The 21,466-nt window shown below is 42.3% G+C and overlaps 1 protein-coding gene across 7 annotated transcripts; it reads left to right on the forward strand.

Moving 5' to 3' along the window:
* The first annotated feature begins 1,476 nt into the window (after nt 1-1,476).
* On the forward strand, nt 1,477-19,827 carry LOC118362670 (serine protease 27-like). 7 transcript variants are annotated; one of them, XM_035743197.2, is made up of 10 exons: nt 1,477-1,593; nt 7,016-7,036; nt 7,161-7,320; nt 7,447-7,715; nt 7,917-8,062; nt 8,282-8,504; nt 10,380-10,557; nt 14,855-15,111; nt 18,580-18,677; nt 18,775-19,827. In XM_035743197.2, the coding sequence occupies exons 1-10, from the start codon at nt 1,563-1,565 to the stop codon at nt 19,141-19,143; spliced, it is 1,752 nt and encodes a 583-aa protein (XP_035599090.1). In that variant the 5' UTR covers nt 1,477-1,562; the 3' UTR covers nt 19,144-19,827. The 7 variants fall into 7 exon arrangements, with proteins under 7 accessions (XP_035599090.1, XP_035599091.1, XP_035599094.1 ...); XM_035743198.2 differs by having other exon boundaries at nt 8,282-8,498; XM_035743201.2 differs by having other exon boundaries at nt 7,595-7,715.
* The last annotated feature ends 1,639 nt before the right edge of the window (nt 19,828-21,466 follow it).

Below are 21,466 nucleotides of genomic sequence, written 5' to 3' on the forward strand. Positions count from 1 at the left end.
AGAACGAACAGGTCTATCGGGATGGGGAGCGTCTTTTACGGGTGTCTGTATGGCACCGGTTGCCCCAGTGGAAGAAGTTTGCACCGGGTGATAAGTGATTGCATTCGTTTTGGAACCTCCCAGTCACGAGCCAGGTGCCCCACTCATGGCCAACCGCGATGTCGGCTCAAAACAAAAGTTACTTACGTTAGGTACATGGAGTAATAAGTAGGATTCTGTTTTCACCTGCGAAAAGTGATTGCGTTTGAAAAACGCTTCATCTGTCTTCCGAATAAAAACTCGTTTGGAATTTCGAACAAATATGGTATGGAAAATAGATGTGTGTTTCTTTATGACAACATGACCGAGCGCCACAGATTACTGTTTATTTTGAGAAGGGCGCCTGTCCCTCCCCGCTACCAGTCAAAAGTTTGGACACACCTACTCATTCAAGGGTGTTTCTTTATTTTTACTGTTTTCTACATTGTAGATTAATAGTGAAGACATCAACATGATGAAATAACAAGTGTTAAACAAATCAAAATACATTTTAGATTCTTCAAAGTAGCCACTCTTTGCCTTGACAGCTTTGCACACTCCTGGCATTCTCTCGACGAGTTTCATGACGAATGCTTTTCCAATAGTCTTGAAGGAGTTCCCACATATGCTGTTCACTTGTTGGCTGCTTTTCCTTCACTCTGCGGTTGGGTTGAGGTCGGGTGATTGTGGAGGCCAGGTCATCTGATGCAGCTCTCCATCACTCTCCTTATTGGTCAAATAACCCTTACACAGCCTGGAGGTGTGTTGGGTCATTGTCCTGTTGAAAAACAAAATGATAGTCTTACTAAGCACAAACCAGATGGGAGGACGTATCGCTGCAGAATGCTATGCTGGTCCTGTGGCGGTCCTCATGAGAGCCCGTTTCACCATAGCGCTCGATGGTTTTTGCGACTGCTCTTGAAGAAACTTTAAAAGTTCTTGAAATTTTCCGTATCGACTGACCTTCATGTCTTAAAGTAATGATGGATTGTTGTTTCTCTTTGCTTATTTGATCTGTTCTTGCCATAATATGGACTTGATCTTTTACCAAATAGGGCTATCTTCTGTATACCACCCCTACCGTAACACAACTGATTGGCTCAAACACATTAAGACGGAAAGAAATTCAACAAATGGACTTTTAACAAGGCACACCTGTTAATTGAAATGCATTCCAGGTGACTACCTCATGAAGCTGGTTGAGAGAATGCCAAGCGTGTGCAAAGCTGTCAAGGCAAATGGTGGCTACTTTGAACAATCTCAAATATATTTTGATTTGTTGGGGAAAAAATGGTTACTACATGATTCCATATGTGTTATTTTATAGTTTTGTTGTCTTCACTATTAGTCTACAATGTAGAACATTGTTAAAAAATAAAATTAAAATAAAAAAAATGGAATGAGAAGGTGTGTCCAAACGTTTGACTGGTACTTTATATATATATATATATATATATATATAGGGGAGGAGTGACTGCAGGGATGAGTACAAAAGTATAAACACTAAACAGAACAGGCTGTTGTGGTGGGCATGGAAACGTTTGATGAATCTACTAGTTGCATTCCTTTCAAAAGGTAAGAGACATGATTCCCATTATTCCACTGCTTTAAGTCTATGGACAGTTCTACAGGTGACTCTGGAGTTAAAGGGATAGTGTGATTATGCTAGTTGTAGGGGAGAGACCATGCAAGCTGTTCAGCATCACTCCATGGAAAAAAATAATAGGCCTATTCTTTCTAAAAAAAAACAATATCTACGTATATATCAGGTAGTTGTGTATCCCTGGAAATAATTGGAATGCATGTAATCCCGAACACAAATTAATTTGACTGGTTGAAAATCAATTTTCTTTTTACCTAACTTGCTTACCACTTTTTCCATGTGGTTTCTTCCTTCACAGACTTTTAGAAACAAGGGTAGCTGAACTTACCCCTTTGGCTCAATTTACCCCACTCTCCCCTACCTGTATACTTCCAGTCATTGTGCTAACCTAGTGGCTTGCAAAACGACCTACAACTTCTTTCAAACTGCAGAGACATAAAAACGGTATCCGTGAGTTAATCTGACACTTGGTAAAATCTTGCACTATCCCTTTAAGGAGTTGGTCAGGTTATGGAATGGTGATGGTGGTGAGCATAGCCAAAAAAAGAAACAGTCAAAGTCAATACAATGTCATGTGCCTTATGACACAGGAGAGAGACCTGTTAGACTGTTTTGGCCCTTGAGGGTGCTGCAGTGCGTGTAATGAGGCAGAACGTTTACATTTGTCTAACATGAGCATCATAGCAACACAACAGAAATGGCATTGAACATGACTGAAGAACACTGCAAAAGGTTCAGTGTGTACAGTGTTGAAGTGGACCAGCTGAAGTCATCTTTTTCGAAGCAGTTAAAGGGACAGAATTAGATATTTAATGAGATGAAAGTTGAATTGTACAAGGAACTTAAGTGAGGGACAGAAAAAAATACAAACCAGTGAGTAACAGAGTAACTTGGCCAGGTCTTCCTCGTAAAAGAAGACCGACTTCAATGGGACTTCTTGGATAAAAAAAAAAAAAAGGTTGAAAAAAAAAAAAAAAGACCTCCAGTAAAACATTTTAAAAGCATTCCTCATTTAAGTAATGAGACTCATTAAACTACAATCTGACGCTAAGTAAAATGTTTATGAGAGAGAGAAAGAAAGAAACGAAAGGGTCTGCATGAAACCTCACTTTGATTATAGGGGGGCATGACAACTGATGATGGCATAAAGGAGATACGCAATCCCTGAAATAAAAAAGACCACAGGCAATGTTCCTTTACATGTCATGTGTATACCTTTATACAAACTAAGATTCTCCCAGCCAGCCAGACAAATGCATGCTGTATTTTGCATGAGAATTTGCATTTTAGAACAGCCTAAGAAAAAAAAGCTAAAGCACTGTCAAGTAGAGACACCTACAGTTGAAGTTGGAAGTTTACATACACCTTAGCCAAATACATTTAAACTCAGTTTTTCACAATTCCTGACATTGAAGCCTTGTAAAAATGCCCTGTATTAGGTCAGGATCACCACTTTATTTTAAGAATGTTAAATGTCAGAATAAAAGTAGAGTGATTTATTTCAGCTTTTATTTCTTTCATCACATTCCCAGTGGGTCAGAAGTTTACATACACTCAATTAGTATTTGGTAGCATTGCCTTTAAATTGTTTAACTTGGGTCAAACATTTTGGGTAGCCTTCCACAAGCTTCCCACAATAAGTTGGGTGAATTTTGGCCCATTCCTCCTGACAGAGCTGGTGTAACGGAGTCAGGTTTGTAGGCCTCCTTGCTCGTACACGCTTTTTCAGTTCTGCCCACAAATGTTCTATAGGATTGAGGTCAGGGTTTGTGATGGCCACTCCAATACCTTGACTTTGTTGTCCTGAAGCCATTTGCCACAACTTTGGAAGCATGCTTGGGGTCATTTGGGTCCATTTGGAAGACCCATTTGCGACCAAGCTTTAGCTTCCTGACTGATGTCTTGAGATGTTGCTTCAATATATCCACATCATTTACCTTCCTCATGATGCCATCTATTTTGTGAAGTGCACCAGTCCCCCCTGCAGCAAAGCACCCCCACAACATGATGCTGCCACCTCCGTGCTTCACGATTGGGATGGTGTTCTTTGGCTTGCAAGCCTCCCCCTTTTTCCTCCAAACATAATGATGGTCAATATGGCCAAACAGTTCTATTTTTGTTTCATCAGACCAGAGGACATTTCTCCAAAAAGTACAATCTTTGTTCTCATGTGCAGTTGCAAACATTGGTCTGGCTTTTTTATGGCGTTTTTTGAGCAGTGTCTTCTTCCTTGTCGAGCGGCCTTTCGGGTTGTCAATATAGGACTCGTTTTACTGTGGATATAGATATTTATGTACCGGTTTCCTCCAGCATACTCACAAGATCCTTTGCTGTTATTCTGGGATTGATTTGCACTTTTCGCACCAAAGTACGTTCATCTCTAGGAGACAGAACGCGTCTCGATCTTGAGCAGTATGACGGCTACATGGTCCCATGGTGTTTATACTTGCATAATATTGTTTGTACAGGTGAACATGGTACCTTCAAGCGTACCTCCCAAGGATGAACCATAATTATGGAGGTCTACAAAAAAAAAATCTGAGGTCTTGGCTGATTTCTTTTGATTTTCCCATGATGTCAAGCAAAGAGGCACTGAGTTTGAAGGTAGGCTTTGAAATACATCCACAGGTAGATCTCCAATTGACTCAAATGATGTCAATTAGCCTATCAGAAGCTTCTAAAGCCATGACATCAATTTCTGGAATTTTCCAAGCTGTTTAAAGGCACAGTTAACTTAGTGTTTGTAAACTTCTGACCCACTGGAATTGTGATACAGTGAATTATGAGTGAAATAATCTGGCTGTAAACAATTTTTGGAAAAATGTCTTGTGTCATGCACAAAGTAGATGTCCTAACCGACTTGCCAAAACTATAGTTTGTTTACAAGACATTTTTGGAGTGGTTGAAAAACGAGTATATGACTCCAACCTAAGTGTATGTAAACTTCTGACTTCAACTGTACATTCTAAAAAAAAATACATATATGTATATTGACACTTGCACCACATATATGGCCTGTATGACGGTGGTTAGTTCTTAGATCTAATACAGCTGTAAAGCCAGTGCACCTGTAAAATGATGGACACTTCTTCCTGTTTGTGCCACTGGAACTGATGTGAAAAAGGAAAAAGGCACCTTTAATTAATTAGGCCTATCACTGGTGTGTGTGTGTGTGTGTGTGTGTGTGTGTGTGTATATGTGTGTGTGTGTGTGTGTGTGTGTGTGTGTGTGTGTGTGTGTGTGTATATGTGTGTGTGTGTGTGTGTGTGCATGCAACATTCCCTCTGAAGCGTAATGGAGAGTTGAATCAAGACCATAGAATGGCTTTTCAACACGTCAAGGAAATGTTTCACCTTCAGCTGACAATTCCATCTTACTGGAAACAGTTAGCTTGAGTCGCCAATGTAATCAATGCAATGTTGTACAGGGAGGAAATTGAGGTTCCAAAGTGTATCAGAATTGGTGTCGACAGGAAAGTTGTGCCTCAAATCAAAGTGTTTGTCCTCACACACAGCAGTTGGATGGAATACAATGTTTGATATGTTCATTATGTAATGCAATATTTCATGCAATGAATTTGTAGAAATGCATAATTTTGCAATAGAGAAGTCTGATTTGTCGATTGTTATTTGCCTCTGTGTGTTGTATGCATTTGTTTTTGTTTTGTAAACATTACCTGATTTTAATATAGTGGGTGGGGACTGAATGTGAAGCCAGCCAGCCAGACACACCCACAGAGCACACAGAACTAGGGTGCTTATCAGTAGTCCACTAGTCTCTCACAGATCTGGTTGCCAATATCAGCAGTCCAGTGGATCCCTCACCTGGTCTGTTCTCCTTTAGTTGCACTGGTATGAAAAGACAGAGTAGTTGAAAGTGTCGTTAAGGCTTGCTTTCACATTGTCCAGGTCTTTCAGATCCCAGGAGAGGAAGCCACTTGGGAAGATTCAAAACATCAGAGGCAATTGAAGGGCAATTTGTGTTCCCTTCTTTGTATTCTTTTCTGTGAAATCCCCATATAGTCCTACAGCCACGATGACTCTGTTGTGACCACAACGCTTCCTTAGTTGGATGATTGTGATTTTTTTAAATTCTTGTTATTGTTTTGTTTGGATGACATTTTTCCAGACGAAAAACCTCAATGGACAGTTTGGAACAAAGTTAACCATAACATTAACACCACTTTAAAAAAATAGACATATTTATCCTCCTAAAATGTATATACAGTGCATTCGTACACAGACCCTTTGACTTTTTCCACATTTTGTTACGTTACAGCCTTATTCTAAAATGGATTACATTGTTTTTTCTCTCATAAATCTTCACATAATACCCCATGATGACTAAGCAAAAACATTATTTGTATATATTTTTTGCAAATGTATTAAAAAACAAAACTGAAATATCACATTTACATAACTATTCAGACCCTTTACTCAGTCCTTTTTGATGCACCTTAAAGCTGGACACACCTGTATTTGGGGAGTTTCACCCAGTCTTCTCTGCAGATCCTCTCAAGCTCTGTCAGGTTGGATGGGGAGGGTCACTGCACAGCTATTTTCAGGTCTCTCCAGAGATGTTTGATCGGGTTCAATTACGGGCTCTGGCTGGGACACTCAAGGACATTCAGAGACTTGTCCCGAAGCCACTCCTGCATTGCCTTGGCTGTGTGCTTAGAGTTGTTGTCCTGTTGGAAGGTGAACCTTCGCTTCAGGCTGGGGTCCTGAGCCCTCCGGAGCAGGTTTTCATCAAGGATCTTTCTGCTCCGTTCATCTTTCCCTCGATCCTGACTAGTCTCCCAGTCCCTGCCGCTGAAAAACACCCCCACAGTATGATGCTGCCACCACCATGCTTCACCGTAGAGATGGTGCCAGGTTTCCTCCAGACGTGACGCTTGGCATTCAGGCCAAACAATTCAATCTTATTTTCATCAGACCAGAGAATCTCGCTTCTCATATGTTCTTCTGCATTGACTTATTATTACGCACATCTGCACCCGCTTCCCGACTCACGGTGTATTCCGTTACAAACGCACATTCGGGATAATGTTAAGTGTACAGTAATGTTCGGTAACATACGCAGTGATTAAATTAGTTTTGACAGATGGCGTTTTGTCAAACAATACACAGACTCATGACAAGCATCCAGCATACAAAGTTCGCTCACATGGAAACTATGGAACAACATTAAATACACAGACGAATTGATTGATTGGCTTGCTGGCTGTGCTCTAAGACTCTATGTTACTACCATAGAGATCCTGGTCAATTATTCTAATTCCTCATCTGGTTGCTATTGTAAAACCAGTAGGGTGCAAAGAGTTAAGTTACATGTTTTCCCACAGTGTGCCAAAACCAAACTGTTCAACTGTTTTTTCTCCTCTCCTGTTTTTAGGGTCTCACTCTCAGTTGGATGGTGAGTATTTTTCTCATTGAATGGCATTACCATGCACCTATTCACTAACTAGTGAGGTTTCAATCTCTTCACTTCCTTTGTGTGCTCCATTTCGTAAACCTTCTTCCATATGCGTCTCTGTTAGTATGCGGAACCCCTCTCAACACTAGGATTGTGGGGGGTCAGGATGCTCTTGCAGGGAGTTGGCCATGGCAGGCCAGTCTGCACAGATCTGGCAGGCATTTTTGTGGGGGATCCCTCATCAACAAAGAGTGGGTGCTGACTGCTGCTCACTGCTTCTCCAGGTGAGGGATTGCAGGATTGCTAGAATCCTAACATTTAACTCTTACACCAAACCTAATCATAACTCAATTGAGCCTCCTTTTACAGCATTTCTGTTATCTTTTTTATATATATACATATTATCTCAGCCCCAGTACATCAAATTTGGTGGTCTACGTTGGTCGTCAGAACCAGAAGGGCTCTAACCCCAACGAGGTGGACCGCGGGGTCACTCAGATCATGTCCCACCCAAACTACACCAGAAGTACTAATGACAACGACATGTGTCTTCTCAAGCTCTCCTCCCCTGTGACTTTTACCAACTACATCCGGCCAGTCTGCCTAGCTGCACCAGGCAGCTCTTTTCATGCCGGCACTACTAGCTGGGTCACTGGCTGGGGCACCATCCGCAGTGGAGGTGAGATCTGATGGGAGAGATTAAATCTAATGCATTGGCAATAGTCAATATGTAAAATATATTTGTAATATAATAGGAGTGATCAATTGTAACAAAATACATTTTCCTCAAATAAACCTTCAAAATGAATCGATCAAGTAATGCATTTCAAATCATGTTGTACTAACTTTACTTGTCTGAATGTGTCTCCCATCTCCTCAGTGTCCCTGCCCTCACCAAAGACCCTACAGGAGGTGGATGTGCCAGTAGTGGGAAACAGGCTGTGTAACTTTAACTATGGAGTAGGTTCAATCACAGACAACATGATCTGTGCTGGTCTAGCAGCAGGAGGAAAGGATTCCTGTCAGGTAAAATCTCTTGGTTATCCTTTTTGTTTATTACATTGTGGGTCAATTACATATTGGTCCGATCCCCCGGACACAGGTTATACCTAATCCTAGTCTAAAAAGCATGTTCACATTGTAAATGGTTCCTCATCTGAGACTGTGCTTCATCTGGGAAACCAACTGTTTCATAATCTTGTGAAAATGCAATCTCAGTGACACTGTAAATCTGTCCATGCATAGGGGGACTCCGGAGGTCCGATGGTAACCAATCAGGGTACTCGCTGGATCCAGTCTGGTGTTGTGAGTTTCGGCAAAGGCTGTGCCCTGGCAAAATTCCCAGGAGTGTACACCAGAGTGTCCCAGTACCAGACCTGGATCAACAGTCAGATCAGCAGTGACCAGCCTGGCTTTGTCACCTTCTCCTCCAGTGGGACTGACTCTGACCTCAGTGTCTTCTGTACTGGTCTTTCAGCCCCTACAACCACCACTACCACTACAACCATCACTACAACTGCCCCTACAACCAGCCCTACAACTGCCCCTACAACCACCACTACAACTGCCCCTACAACCACCCTTACAACTACCCCTACAACAACCACTACAACCGCCCCTACAACCGCCCTTACAACCGCCACTACAACCACCCCTACAACAAACACTACAACTGCCCCTACAACAACCACTACAACCGCCCCTACAACCGCCCCTACAACAACCACTACAACTGCCCCTACAACCACCACTACTGCCCCTAGAACCACCACTACCACCACAACTGTCCCTACAACTGCATGTACATACCTACAGTGCCTTCGGAAAGTATTCAGACCCCTTGACATTTTCCACATTTTGTTACGTTACAGCCTTATTCTAAAATATATATTTTTCCCTCAATCAACCCCATAATGACAAAGCAAAAACAGGTTTTTGGACATTTTTAAATAAAAAAACGGAATGATCATATTTACATAAGTATTCAGACCCTTAGTACTTTGAAGCACCTTTGGCAGCAATTACAGCCTAGAGTCTTCTTTGTTATACCGGTACAAGCTTTGCACACCTGTATTTGGGAAGTTTCTCCCATTCTTTGCAGATCCTCTCAAGCTCTGTCAGGTTGGATGGGGAGCGTTGCTGCTATTTTTAGGTCTCTCCAGAGATGTTCGATCAGGTTCAAGTCCGGGCTCGGCTGGGTTACTCAAGGGCATTCAGAGTCTTGTCCCGAAGCCACTCCTGCGTTGTCTTGGCTGTGTGCTTAGGGTCATTGTTCTGTTGGAAGGTGAACCTTAGTCCCAGTCTGAGGTCCTGAGTGTTCTGGAGCAGGTTTTCATCAAGGATCTCTCTGTACCTTGCTCCGTTCAAAGGCCAAAGAGTTCAACCTTGGTTTCATCAGAGCAGAGAATCTTGTTTCTCATGATCTGACAGTCTTTAGGTGCCTTTTGGCAAACTCCAAGAGGGCTGTCATATGCCCTTTACTAAGGAGTGGCTTCCATCTGGCCACTCTACCATAAAAGCCTGATTGATGGAGTGCTGCAGAGATGGTTGCCCTTCTGTAAGTTTCTCCCGTTCCACAGAGGAACTCTGGAGCTCTGTCAGAGTGACAATCCGGTTCTTGGTCACCTCCCTGACCAAGGCCCTTCTCCCCAGATAGCTCAATTTGTCCAGGCAGCCGGCTCTAGGAAGAGTATTGGTGGTTCCAAACTTCTTCCATTTAAGAACGATGGAGGCCAGTGTGTTCTTGGGGACCTTCAATGCTGCTGAAATGTTTTGGTACCCATCCCCAGATCTGTGCCTCGACACAATCCTGTCTCAGAGCTATACGAACAATTCATTCGACCTCATGGCTTGGTTTTTTGCTCTTACATGCACTGTCAACTGTGGGACCTTATATAGACTGGTGTGTACCTTTCCAAATCTTGTCCAATCAATTGAATTTACCACAAGTTGGCTCCAATCAAGTTGTAGAAACATCTCAAGGATGATCATTGGAAACAGGATGCACTTGAGCTCTATTTCGAGTCTCGTAGCAAAGGGTCTGAATACTTATGTAAATGAAGTGTTTCTGTTTTTTGAAAACCTGTTTTCACTTTGTCATTATGGGGTATTGTGTGTAGATTGCTAAGGGAACAACATGTATTTAATCAATTTTGAAATAAGGCTGTAACATAACGTGGAAAAGGTCAAGGTGTCTGAATACTTTCCGAAGGCACTGTATAGACTAACTTGTGCTTATGGCTACAACTTAATGTGAATCTTTTACTTTTGTAACATATCTGACTACTGAATTATTCCCTTTTATTTGTCTCTCAAATGTTTCTGTCTCTCCCTCCCTCTGCAGCTGTGGTGTGTGGCAGAGCTAGCTCCTCTTTGAACTCCCATGTTGGTGGCGGAAGCTCGTTGGCGACAGCAGGTTTGTGGCCCTGGATAGCCAGCATACAGACTAACGGAGAGCACGTCTGCGGGGGCACTTTAGTGGCGGTAGACTCTGTCATGAGTGATGCCAGCTGCTTTTCTAGGTAAGTGAACTCTACCTGTATGTCAAAGTGGGAGAGTTAGTAGCTGGATTGAAATGTCAATTCCTTACATCTAGTCATAGAACCTACATTTTGATTGGATTCTGATTTTTGTTTTTACAGTGCCATTACATTAACAGTTAGTGACGCATAGAAAAGTTTCCTTTTCAACCCTAATGCAAAGGTTAACCAAGATTAATACGTATGACATTTGTACAATCACTGTGCTACTGAAAATTCTAGGAGGGGTAGCTGTCTATAAACAACACCCATGTTTCACACAACCTTGGCTTCAGAAAGCATGGATATGGTGTCATCGTCATGTCAACCAGTGTCTGGGTGACTCCATGGGCTCAACAGGCACTTACTGTAGTAGTTACTCTAGTGTACCAGAGGGGGGAGCCACCAGCCAACATCTCTTCCACACTACTGTTTTACCATCCTAATCAGCTGGACAGTTTAACGTTTTGCTACCTTCACAAGGAATTTAGTGGCCCATTCAGACTTAGGATATCTATGACTTTTTACGTGTTTTGATTTAAGCACTTCTCAGTAGTTGGTATTCAGACTTACACTACATGGCCAAAAGTATGAGGATTCGACTGACACGTGTATAACAGAGCACACAGCAATGCAATATCCATAGACAGTAGAATGGCCTGTACTGAAGAGCTCAGTGACTTTCAACGTGACACCGTCATAGGATGCCACCTTTCCAACAAGTCAGTTCATAACATTTCTACCCTGCTAGAAGAGGCCCCGGTCAACTGTAAGTGCTGTTATTGTGAAATGTCAAGGAGCAACAACAGCTCAGCCGCGAAGTGGTAGGACACACAAGCTCCCAGAACGGGACCTCCAACTGCTGAAGTGCATAAAGATCATCTGTCCTCAGTTGCGACACTCACTACCAAGTTTCAAACTGCTTCTGGAAGCAACATCAGCACAATAACTGTTCGACGGGAGTGACAAGAAATGGGTTTCCATGGCCGAGCAGCCGCACACAAGCCTAAGATCCCCACGCGCAATGCCAAGCGTCGGCTGGAGTGGTGTAAAGCTAAATGATGTCAGGAGAACGCTACCTGCCTGAATGCATAGTGCCAACTGTAAAGTTTGGTGGAGGAATAATGGTCATGGGCTGTTTTTCATGGTTCGGCTAGGCCCGAAGGGAAATCTTAAAGCTACAGCATAAAATTACTTTCAAGGAGATTCTGTGCTTCCAACTGTGTGACAACAGTTTGGGCAAGGCCTTTTCCTGTTTCAGCATGACAATGCCCCCGTGCACAAAGCGAGTTCCATACAGAAATGGTTTGTCAAGAACTGTGTGGAAGAACTTGACTGGCCTGCACAGAGACCTGACCTCAACCCCATTGAACAGCTTTGGGATGAATTGGAAAGCCGACTGCGAGCCAGGCCTAATCACCCAACATTAGTGCTTGACCTCAATAATGCCCTTGTTGCTGAATGGTAGCAAGTCCCCACAGTAATGTTCACATCTAGTGGAAAGCCTTAACAGAAGAGTGGAGGCTGTTATAGCAGCAAAGGGGGGGACCAACTCCATGTTAATGCCCATGATTTTTTTGAACGAGATGTTCGACGAGCAGGTGTCCACATAATTGTGCAGGTGGGTAGTGAGCTCTGCTGGTGTGGCTCCCTTGTTCGCACTGAATAAATGTAATTCAATTAAAACGTTTTGGTTCAATTAGTTTTTCTGTTTATCTCAAACAAATCCCTTTAAATATTGTGTAGCTTTAATTTAAATTAGATCAGCACAAGACTAATTAATGTCTGAATTTCCCTTTAATTAATAATTACGTCAACTTCAAGACAAAGAAAATATCAACTTAGTACAATAATGAATTATGTCAACTGATGATAACATGAATGAAGAGTTGAGTATGAAGGGTGCCTACCTAGGGCATAACACATACATAACCCATACACATTACATAAGCAGTAAATAAACATTTAATAAGACAATTGGAATGAAGAGTTTAGTATCCCTCACTAAATTAGCAGGGTGAGGCCGCTTGATGTACACCTCTTGGACAGGACGCTAGTCTGTCACAGGCAGTGGATGCTCCACAGAGAAGGGAGGGGAGGACCATCCTCATCAGTAAATTTCATAAAAATGTAATGCTTTTGTGTGCGGGGCACTGTCCTCAGGTAATCACATGGTGTGCTTTCGCCGTAAAGCCTTTTTGAAATCTGACACAGCGGCTGGATTAACAAGAAGTTAAGGTTTTTTTTCTGATGTATGACACTTGTATTTTCATGAATATTAAATATGATTATCTGCCATTTGAATTTCGCACTCTGCAATTTCACCAGATGTTGTTGAGGTGGGTCGCTAGCACCACATCTAGCCATAACAGGTTTTAATGATTGCACCGAATATCAGCTAGGTGCAGGTAAGCGTGTGAAAGGCGGTATTGAATGTCACTGTCTGTCACCTCAAATTGTCTCTCGACCTGTGTGCACCTAAGTTGTAAACTTTCATTCATGAACTAGGTTGTAGCAACCTCATGATGGGTATAAGGAACATTCCAGTATCATGTGCAGTTGAAGTCGCAAGTTTGCATAGACCTTAGCCAAATACATTTAAACTCCGTTTTTCACAATTCCCTGTCTTAGGTCAGTTAGGATCACCACTTTATTTTAAGAATGTGAAATAAGAGATTTCAGCTTTTATTTATTTCATCGCATTCCCTGTGGGTCAGAAGTTTACATACACTCAATTAGTATTTGGTAGCATTGCTTTTAAATTGTTTAACTTGGGTCAAACATTTCTGGTAGCCTTCCACAAATAGTTGGGTGAATTTTGACCCATACCTCCTGACAGAGCTGATGTAACGGAGTCAGGCTTGTAGGCCTCCTTGCTCGCACATGCTTTTTCAGTTCTGCCCACAAATTGTCTATAGGATTGAAGTCAGGGCTTTGTGATGGCCACTCCAATCGCTTGACTTTGGTGTCCATAAGCCATTTTGCCACAACTTTGGAAGTATGCTTGGGGTCATTGTCCATTTAGAAGACCCATTTGTGACCAAGCTTTAACTTCCTGACTGATGTCTTGAGATGTTGCTTCAATATATCCACATAATTTTCCTCATGATGCCATCTATTTTCTGAAGTGCACCAGTCCCTCCTGCAGCAAAGCACTCCCACAACATGATGCGGCCATCTCCGTGCTTCATGGTTGGGATGATGTTCTTCGGCTTGCAAGCCTCCCCCTTTTTCCTCCAAACATAACGATGGTCATTATGGCCAAACAGTTCTATTTTTGTTTCATCAGACAAGAGGACATTTCTCCAAAAAGTATGATCTTTGTCCCCATGTGCAGTTGCAAAACGTAGTCTGACTTTTTAATGGTGGTTTTGGAGCAGTGGCTTCTTCCTTACTGAGCGGCCTTTCAGATTATGTCGATATATGACTCTTTTTACTGTGTATATAGATACTTTTGTACCTGTTTCCTCCAGCATCTTCACAAGGTCCTTTGCTGTTCTGGGATTGATTTTCAGTTTTCGCACCAAAGTATGTTCATCTCTAGGAGACAGAACGCGTCTTCTTCCTGAGCGGTATGACGGGCTGGGTGGTCCCACGGTTTTTATACTTGCTTACTATTGCTTGTACAGATGTACATGGTACCTTCAGGTGTTTGGAAATTACTCCCAAGGATGAAACAGACTTGTGGAGACTTGTGGAGGTCTACAATCTTTTTTCTGAGGACTTGGCTGATTTCTTTGATTTTCCCATGATGTCAAGCAAAGAGGCACTGAGTTTGAAGGTAGACCTTTAAATTCATCCACAGGTACACTACAAATTATGTCAATTAGCCTCTCAGAAGCTTCTAAAGCCATGACATAATTTTCTGGAATTTTCCAAGTTTTTTAAAGGCACAGTCAACTTAGTGTATGTAAACTTCTGAACCACTGGAATTGTGATAGTGTAATAATCTGTCTGTAAACAATCGTTGGAAAAATGTCTTGTCATGCAATGTAGATGTCCTGACCAACTTGCCAAAACTATAGTTTGTTAACAGGAAATTTGTGGAGTGGTTGAAAAATGAGTTTTAATGACTCCAACCGAAGTGTGTCATCTTCTGACTTCAACTGTAGTAGCCTAAACCTATCGCTGTTACATTGAACTGGGTGAATGAAATATGAATGAGTCATCCAATATGCTGTAATAGAAAAATAAGGCCATGCTCATGAAAAGAAAATAGCCCTCCCTCATTTTAAAGGGCACTGACCGCCAATGATCACAGGACATCACTAAACAGAGATGCAACTCATTATCTCTCCAGCCAGGCCAACGCCTCTGAGTGGACCGTGATTCTGGGTCGTCTGAAGCAGAGCGGCTCCAATCCCCACGAGGTAACCCAGAACGTCATCAACATCACCATGAGCAATGTGACAGGCAACAACGTGGCCATCCTCCGACTGGCCAGCCAACCCACATTGTCTGACTACATCCAGCCTATCTGTGTGGACAAGGGAACCAGAACCTTCAGCACAGGGACTCCGTGTTGGGTAGCTGGCTGGGCAACAGGTCAGGGTGGCGGTGAGTGGAAGGACTACTGTCTTTGTGTGTTAGTGAGAAATGTTCCCTGTTCAGAAACAAACTCTATAGCACCAAGGCATTTGTGTAGATCTGAAATAATTGGGTAAGCAATGGTAGTAGGTCCACCTGTCTTCTGATAGGATAGGTGAGATTTTCACCATATTGCTTATAACCTATCCAGGCCTCTCAGATCTACACAAATGCCTAGGGTAGGAGCTGGCTGCACTGTAAGACGTTTCTGTAATTTCAACAGTAAAACACTGTAGAATAATACACAGTAATTATCGTGCATTGTGGGAAAATGTTGTGGGCAGGGAAAGTGTCTTTGGCTCATAAATATATTGAAGGTGTGCATTGTAAGAGGCTATATTTGTTGCACCTGTGAGTGAGAACGCTGTACACAGAATACAGTAATATACTCCATTTTAGGAATTTTACAAATCTTGTCCTGAAAATGGACAGTTATTTACTGTAATTCAGAATCCTGTACCATACATCATTTTTGGAGCGCCAAAAACCTTTTGAACAATAGTGGGTGGATGGTATTGTGTTTCTGACTAACATATTTTTAGGCTTGTCTTGTAAGAGCTATATTTGTTGCACCCGTTAGACTGAACGAATTTAACTGTATGTCTTAGTGGTCCCCTAACAATTTCATTTATATAGGGGACAAATCAGTGGCAGCAAGTCTCAAACCTTTAATAGTTGAACGGCTAGCCATGTCCTTTTGATCTGTTTTGGCCTGTAGTTACTGTCGGCATAAAGTGCAAGTGACATAAAACACCAAATATAGTGTTTTGTGTTTATTAGGTACACCAATCTAGTACCGGGTCAGACCCCTATTTGCCTCCAGAACAGCCTGAATTATTTGGGGAATGGATTCTACAAGGTGGGGAGTTCAAACGTTGCTCAATTGGCGTCAAGGAACCGAACGTGCCAGGAAATAACATTCCCCACACCAGAGCCATCAGCCTGTAATGTTGACACCAGGCAGGATGTGGCCATGAACTTATGCTGCTTACGCCAAATCCTGACTCTCCCATCAGCATGACGCAACAGGAACTGGGATTTGTCAGACCAGGCAATGCACTCAATTGTCCAGTGTTGGTGATCATGTGCCTACTGGAGCCGCTTCGTTTTGTTTTTAGCTGATAGGAGTGAAACCCGGTATGGTCGTCTGCTGCAATCGCCCATCCGTGACAAGGACAGACGCGTTGTCTGTTCCGAGATGCCGTTCTGCACATTACTGTTGTACTGCTCCATTTTATGCCTGTTTGTAGCCTGCCTGTTAGTTTACACGATTCTTGCCATTCTCCTTCGACCTCTCATCCACAAGCTGTTTTCACCCACAGTACTGCCGCTGACTGGATGTTTTTTGTTTTGTTACCCTGTTCTTGATAAACCCTAGACACTGTCGTGTGTGAAAAGCCAAGGAGGCCGGCCAGTTCTGATATATTGGAACCGGCGCACCTGGCATCGACGATCATACCATGCTCATAGTCGATTAAGTCACTCGTTTTGCCCATTCTGACGTTGAATTGAACTGTAGCACTGCCTCTGCCTTCTTTAAATAGCAAGCCACGGCCATGTGACTCACTGTCTGAAGGAGCAAAACATTTGTGAATGGGGTGGTGTACCTAATAAACTGTAAGTTCATATGCTGTAATATCACTGGATTCACTATTAGCAATTGCAGTTTTTCAATACAATTCAACAAATTACTGTATTGCTGTATATTTAATGCAGCACACTGGTAGGGATGGTGTGTTGCATCCAGGTCTTGGACCCTCCACGTTACTTGCCGTGTCCCACAAGGATCTATTCTTGGACCCATGCTGCTCATCCTGTACATGGTCATGTCATTAGCCGGAATGGAATCTCATTCCACTGCTAAGCTGATGACACCCAGCTGTATGTAAAAACTACCCCAAGTCCGTCTGATGCATATGTCTCATCCATGCCTTTATCTCCTCAAGCCTGGACTACTATAACACACTCTTCATTGTGATCCCTGGCAGGAGTCTCCGAAAGCCCCACTACATCCAGAACAGCACTGTCAGGATCCTGGTGAGAGTGAAGAATCATCACCCCCATCCTGGCATCTCTGCGCTGGCTCCCCGTCTCACTACGGATTTAATTTTAAAACCCTCTTGCTGACTTTCCAGCGTAGTCATGGATATCCCACTCCTTATCTCAAATACCATAACCCCACCCGCACCCTCAGGTCAAGCGATGGCCTGCTCCTCCACGCCCCCAGGACCAAGCTCTGCTCCTTGGGGGAAAATCGGGCTTTCAGCTCAACCATGCCGAGCCTCTAGAATACCCTCATGTACCACCTGAAGGCACCACAGACTCTGGCCCCAAAGACTGTTTAGGAAAGTAATTATGTTGATAGCTGTGCTCCTTGGTGTCCTTGTCCCTTGTAGCGTCAGCTGGGTTCTTTGTACCAGTTGCCCTGTCATTTTGTTTTTTTATTTGAAGGTAATTGGAGATTATACTGTATAATGAAACGCGCTTTACAAAGGTAATACATTATTATTCATTGCTGGAGGGGAATGAATCACTGTCTCATGAACATATTTTAAGGCGTGCCTTGTAAGTGGCTTTAATTGTTTCACCCATTAGTGAGAGTCCTGTACTAATTTAAGTGATATGTGGTAGTCGTTCCCTAACAATTTAAAGGTATATTGAGGACAGATCAGTGACAGCAGATCTTAAACCTTTAATGGTTGAATATTTAACCGTGTCCATTTGCCCTGTAATCACAGCCAGTTTGGAAGCCTTTTGTTTAGGCCTCTGGGCCTCATTTAATATGCTGTAATATACAAATTCCTAGCAGCCAATCTACTTACTCTAATACCTTGTAATTACAGTAAAATACTGTAAAAATTACTTTCCTACAGTTCCTTACAGTATTGTACTGTGTTTTTTACTGCTTTGACGTTTTAGTAATTTACAGGAAGCTGGCATCAAGTTACCGTGAATATCTCAGTAATGTATTGGTACTATCCAGAGATATATCATCATAAGATATCTTGTTGTAATTACAAATATTTTAAAGACCAGTATATCCTTAACTACAACAACATTTTCAGTAATGGTTATAGAAACGTTCACATGTTATGACTGTGATAAAAATATATATATCAACCTTGGTTGACTGCACCGATTAAAGAGCGCCACTAAATGACCAAAATGAAAACACTGGGTAATATGCAGTAATTCTAATTGATACTGTAAATTAGTAACTGACTTGGTACTGTAAATTATATTTAAGTAAACATTTTGGTACCGTTAAATGAATTACAGTAGCTGTAAAATAAATTACAGTACCTTTCTGGCCAATTGCTGCCACCAGTAAGTTTCTGTTCATTTTACAGGAAATGTTTTACATTGTCGGTATTGTTTCCGGACAGGACCGTGGGGGTGGGTATGATAAGTAATAAACCCATCTCTCTTTGTCCTTAGCTGAGGAAGTTCTGCAGGAGTTCCAGACCTCTGTGGTGGAATGTGTGAATGTTTCGTCTACGGACAACATTTGCACCAGAGCTGTGACACTACTGCAGGTTTAGTAAATATCTGTCATACTATTTAGCTTGCAACATGTTGTTATAAGCACATAACATTATAACCATATTAAACCTAGTGTACTTCCACCCACAGGGTAATGCCGGTGGTCCTTTGATGTGTAAGCATGGCAACTCATGGTTCCAGACTGCTGTGTTGACTGTCGACAACAGCACCAACAAAGCACGTTGGAGCAGGGATCCCCGCACCTCCCCTATCCAAGTCTTCACCAAAACCTCCCACTTCCAAAACTTCCTGACTGCCAATTTGGGAACCTTCCTATCCCCTGCCACCTCAGCTGGTGGCAGCAGTGGAGCTTCCCTGGCCCACTCCTCTCTCCTCCCTCTCCTCTGTCCTACTGTTGGGTTGGTACTAGGAAACTCCACGGCTACCATTGACAAGCCCTCTCTAACTTCCAACCAAAAGTATATTTTCTTCGAGGAATTAATCCATTTTTGTCAGTGACTGGTGGTGTGTCAAGGCCAGGATTCTAGTTTTGAACTCAGGGAGCCTTCATTTCCAGTCATTTGAATGATGAATGTTTCCAACTTCCTTTGTCTTTTTACTATTTTTGCTGTCAATGTTTTTGTATCAGTAGCTGTTCTGGATACTATTTTGTTATGACACTTACAGCATTGCTGTTTGAGACGCAATATGCAAGATTTTCTGTTAACTGTCTGGGTATGTGTAACATTGTAACACGACAATATCCAGATACCATGTAAAACAATGGAACATAAATGTTGCCAGAGTTGACCCTTTCTAGCCTGAGCGAAATGTTCCATTTCTTGCAGGATCAAGACCTCTGCATATATTAATGGGTATACGTTGCTGGCGTAAAAAAAGGCATTTTGAAAGCTGAGAAACAGCGCCTTGACTGATTGCTATTGTATGTCACATTTCAAGAAATAACCTGTGAAAATATGCTTCTTATACAAAAATCTATGCTTTCTCCCAAACTGCCATTCCCACATCTTTTTAATGAAGACGAGGAAAGAGAGCATATCGTCTTTGTTTGATAAGTGTTGAACATTTGAAATCCGAATAGAAATACCTTTTACTGATGTTATTTTTCAAAAATTCTATGGAATATTCCTTGATCAGACACTATCTGGTTAGTAAATAAATACAACTCTGCATCAAAACAAATTACAACCAGCATTTAGTCTTACATAAGGAAATAAGTAATATAATATAAAAACAACCTTATTCTTTCAATGAAGTTATGGGGAATAGATTGTCTGTCATAGCCATAACATTCATCTCAGTGATTTTTACCATAAAAATTTATCTGGAATTACAGTGCCTATAGAAAGACTACGCTCCCTTAACTTTTTCAAAATGTTGTTGTGAGAAAATAAGTATATATTAAAAATACAAAACTGAAATATCATAACTGGATAAGTCTCCATCACCCTGATTTAATACTTGGCAGAAGCACCTTCGGCAGCAATTTCAGCTGTGAGTGCTGAAATAAGTTTCTACCAACTTCGTATTTAGAACTCTTGACTTTTTCCACATTTTGTTACATTACAGCCTTATTGTAAAATTCATTAAATTCCTCAATCTATACACAATAACCCATAATGACAAAGTGAAATATTTTTTTAAAGTCTTGTAAATGTATTAAAAATAAAAAACAAATTCCTTATTTACATAAGTATTCAGACCCTTTGCTATGAGATGCAAAATTGAGCTCAGGTGCATCCTGTTCCCATTGATCATCATTTTGATGTTCCTACAACTGGATTGGACTCCCTATGTGGTCAATTCAATGGATTGGACATGATTTAGAAAGGCACACATCTGTCTATACAAGGTCCCACAGTTGACAGTGCATGTCAGAGCAGAAATGAAGCCATGAGGTTGAAGGAATTGTCAGTAGGGCTCAGACAGGATTGTGTGGAAGCACAGGTCTGTGGAAGGGTACCAAAACATTTCTGCAGCATTGAAGGTTCCCAAGAACACAGTGGTCTCATTTTTAAATGTAAGAAGTCTGGAACCACCACGACTCTTCCTAGAGCTGGCCGCCCGGCCAAACTGAGCAATCGGGGGAGAAGGGCTGTGGTCAGGGAGGTGACCAAGAACCCAATGGTCACGCTGACAGAGCTCCACAGTTCCTCTGTGGAGATGGGAGAACCTTCCAGAAGGACAACCATCTCTGCTACACTCCACCAAGCAGGCCTTTATGGTAGAGTGGTCAGACGGAAGCCACTCCTCAGTAAAGGGCATGACAGCCCGCTTGGAGTTGGACAGACCATGAAAAGGACAGACCATGAGAAACAAGATTATCTGGTCTGATGAAACCAAGATTGAACTCTTTGAACTGAATGCCAAGCCTCACGTCTGGAGGAAACCAGGCACCATCTCTACGGTGAAGCACGGTGGCGACAGCATCATGCCGTGGGGATCTTTTTCACCGGGAGGGACTGGGAGGCTAGTCAGGATCGAGGGAAAGATGAATGGAGCAAAGTACAGAGAGATCCTTGATGAAAACCTGCTCCAGAGCACTCGGGACCTCAGACTGGGGGCGAAGATTCACCTTCCAACAGAACAACGACCCTAAGCACACAGCCAAGACAACGCAGGAGTGGCTTTGGAACAAGTCTCCGAATGTGCTTGAGTGGCCCAGCCAGAGTCCGGACTTGAACCCGATTGAACACCTCTGGAGAGACCTGAAAATAGCTGTGGAGCGATGCTCCCCATTCAACCTGACACAGCTCGAGAGGATCTGCAGAGAAGAATGGGAGAAATTCCCCAAATACAGGTGTGCCAAGCTTGTAGCATC

This window comes from Oncorhynchus keta, chromosome 29 (genome assembly GCF_023373465.1).
Source record: "Oncorhynchus keta strain PuntledgeMale-10-30-2019 chromosome 29, Oket_V2, whole genome shotgun sequence".
In the NCBI taxonomy this organism is placed as follows: domain Eukaryota; kingdom Metazoa; phylum Chordata; class Actinopteri; order Salmoniformes; family Salmonidae; genus Oncorhynchus; species Oncorhynchus keta.

Bases quoted from the DNA above. Each gene is read 5' to 3' on its own strand.
- LOC118362670 (XM_035743197.2), top strand. From the start codon at position 1,563: ATGAATCTACTAGTTGCATTCCTTTCAAAAG. The intron at 1,594-7,015 runs GTAAGAGACATG...TCCTGTTTTTAG, and splicing joins AGTTGCATTCCTTTCAAAAG to GGTCTCACTCTCAGTTGGAT. The intron at 7,716-7,916 runs GTGAGATCTGAT...CCATCTCCTCAG, and splicing joins GGGCACCATCCGCAGTGGAG to TGTCCCTGCCCTCACCAAAG.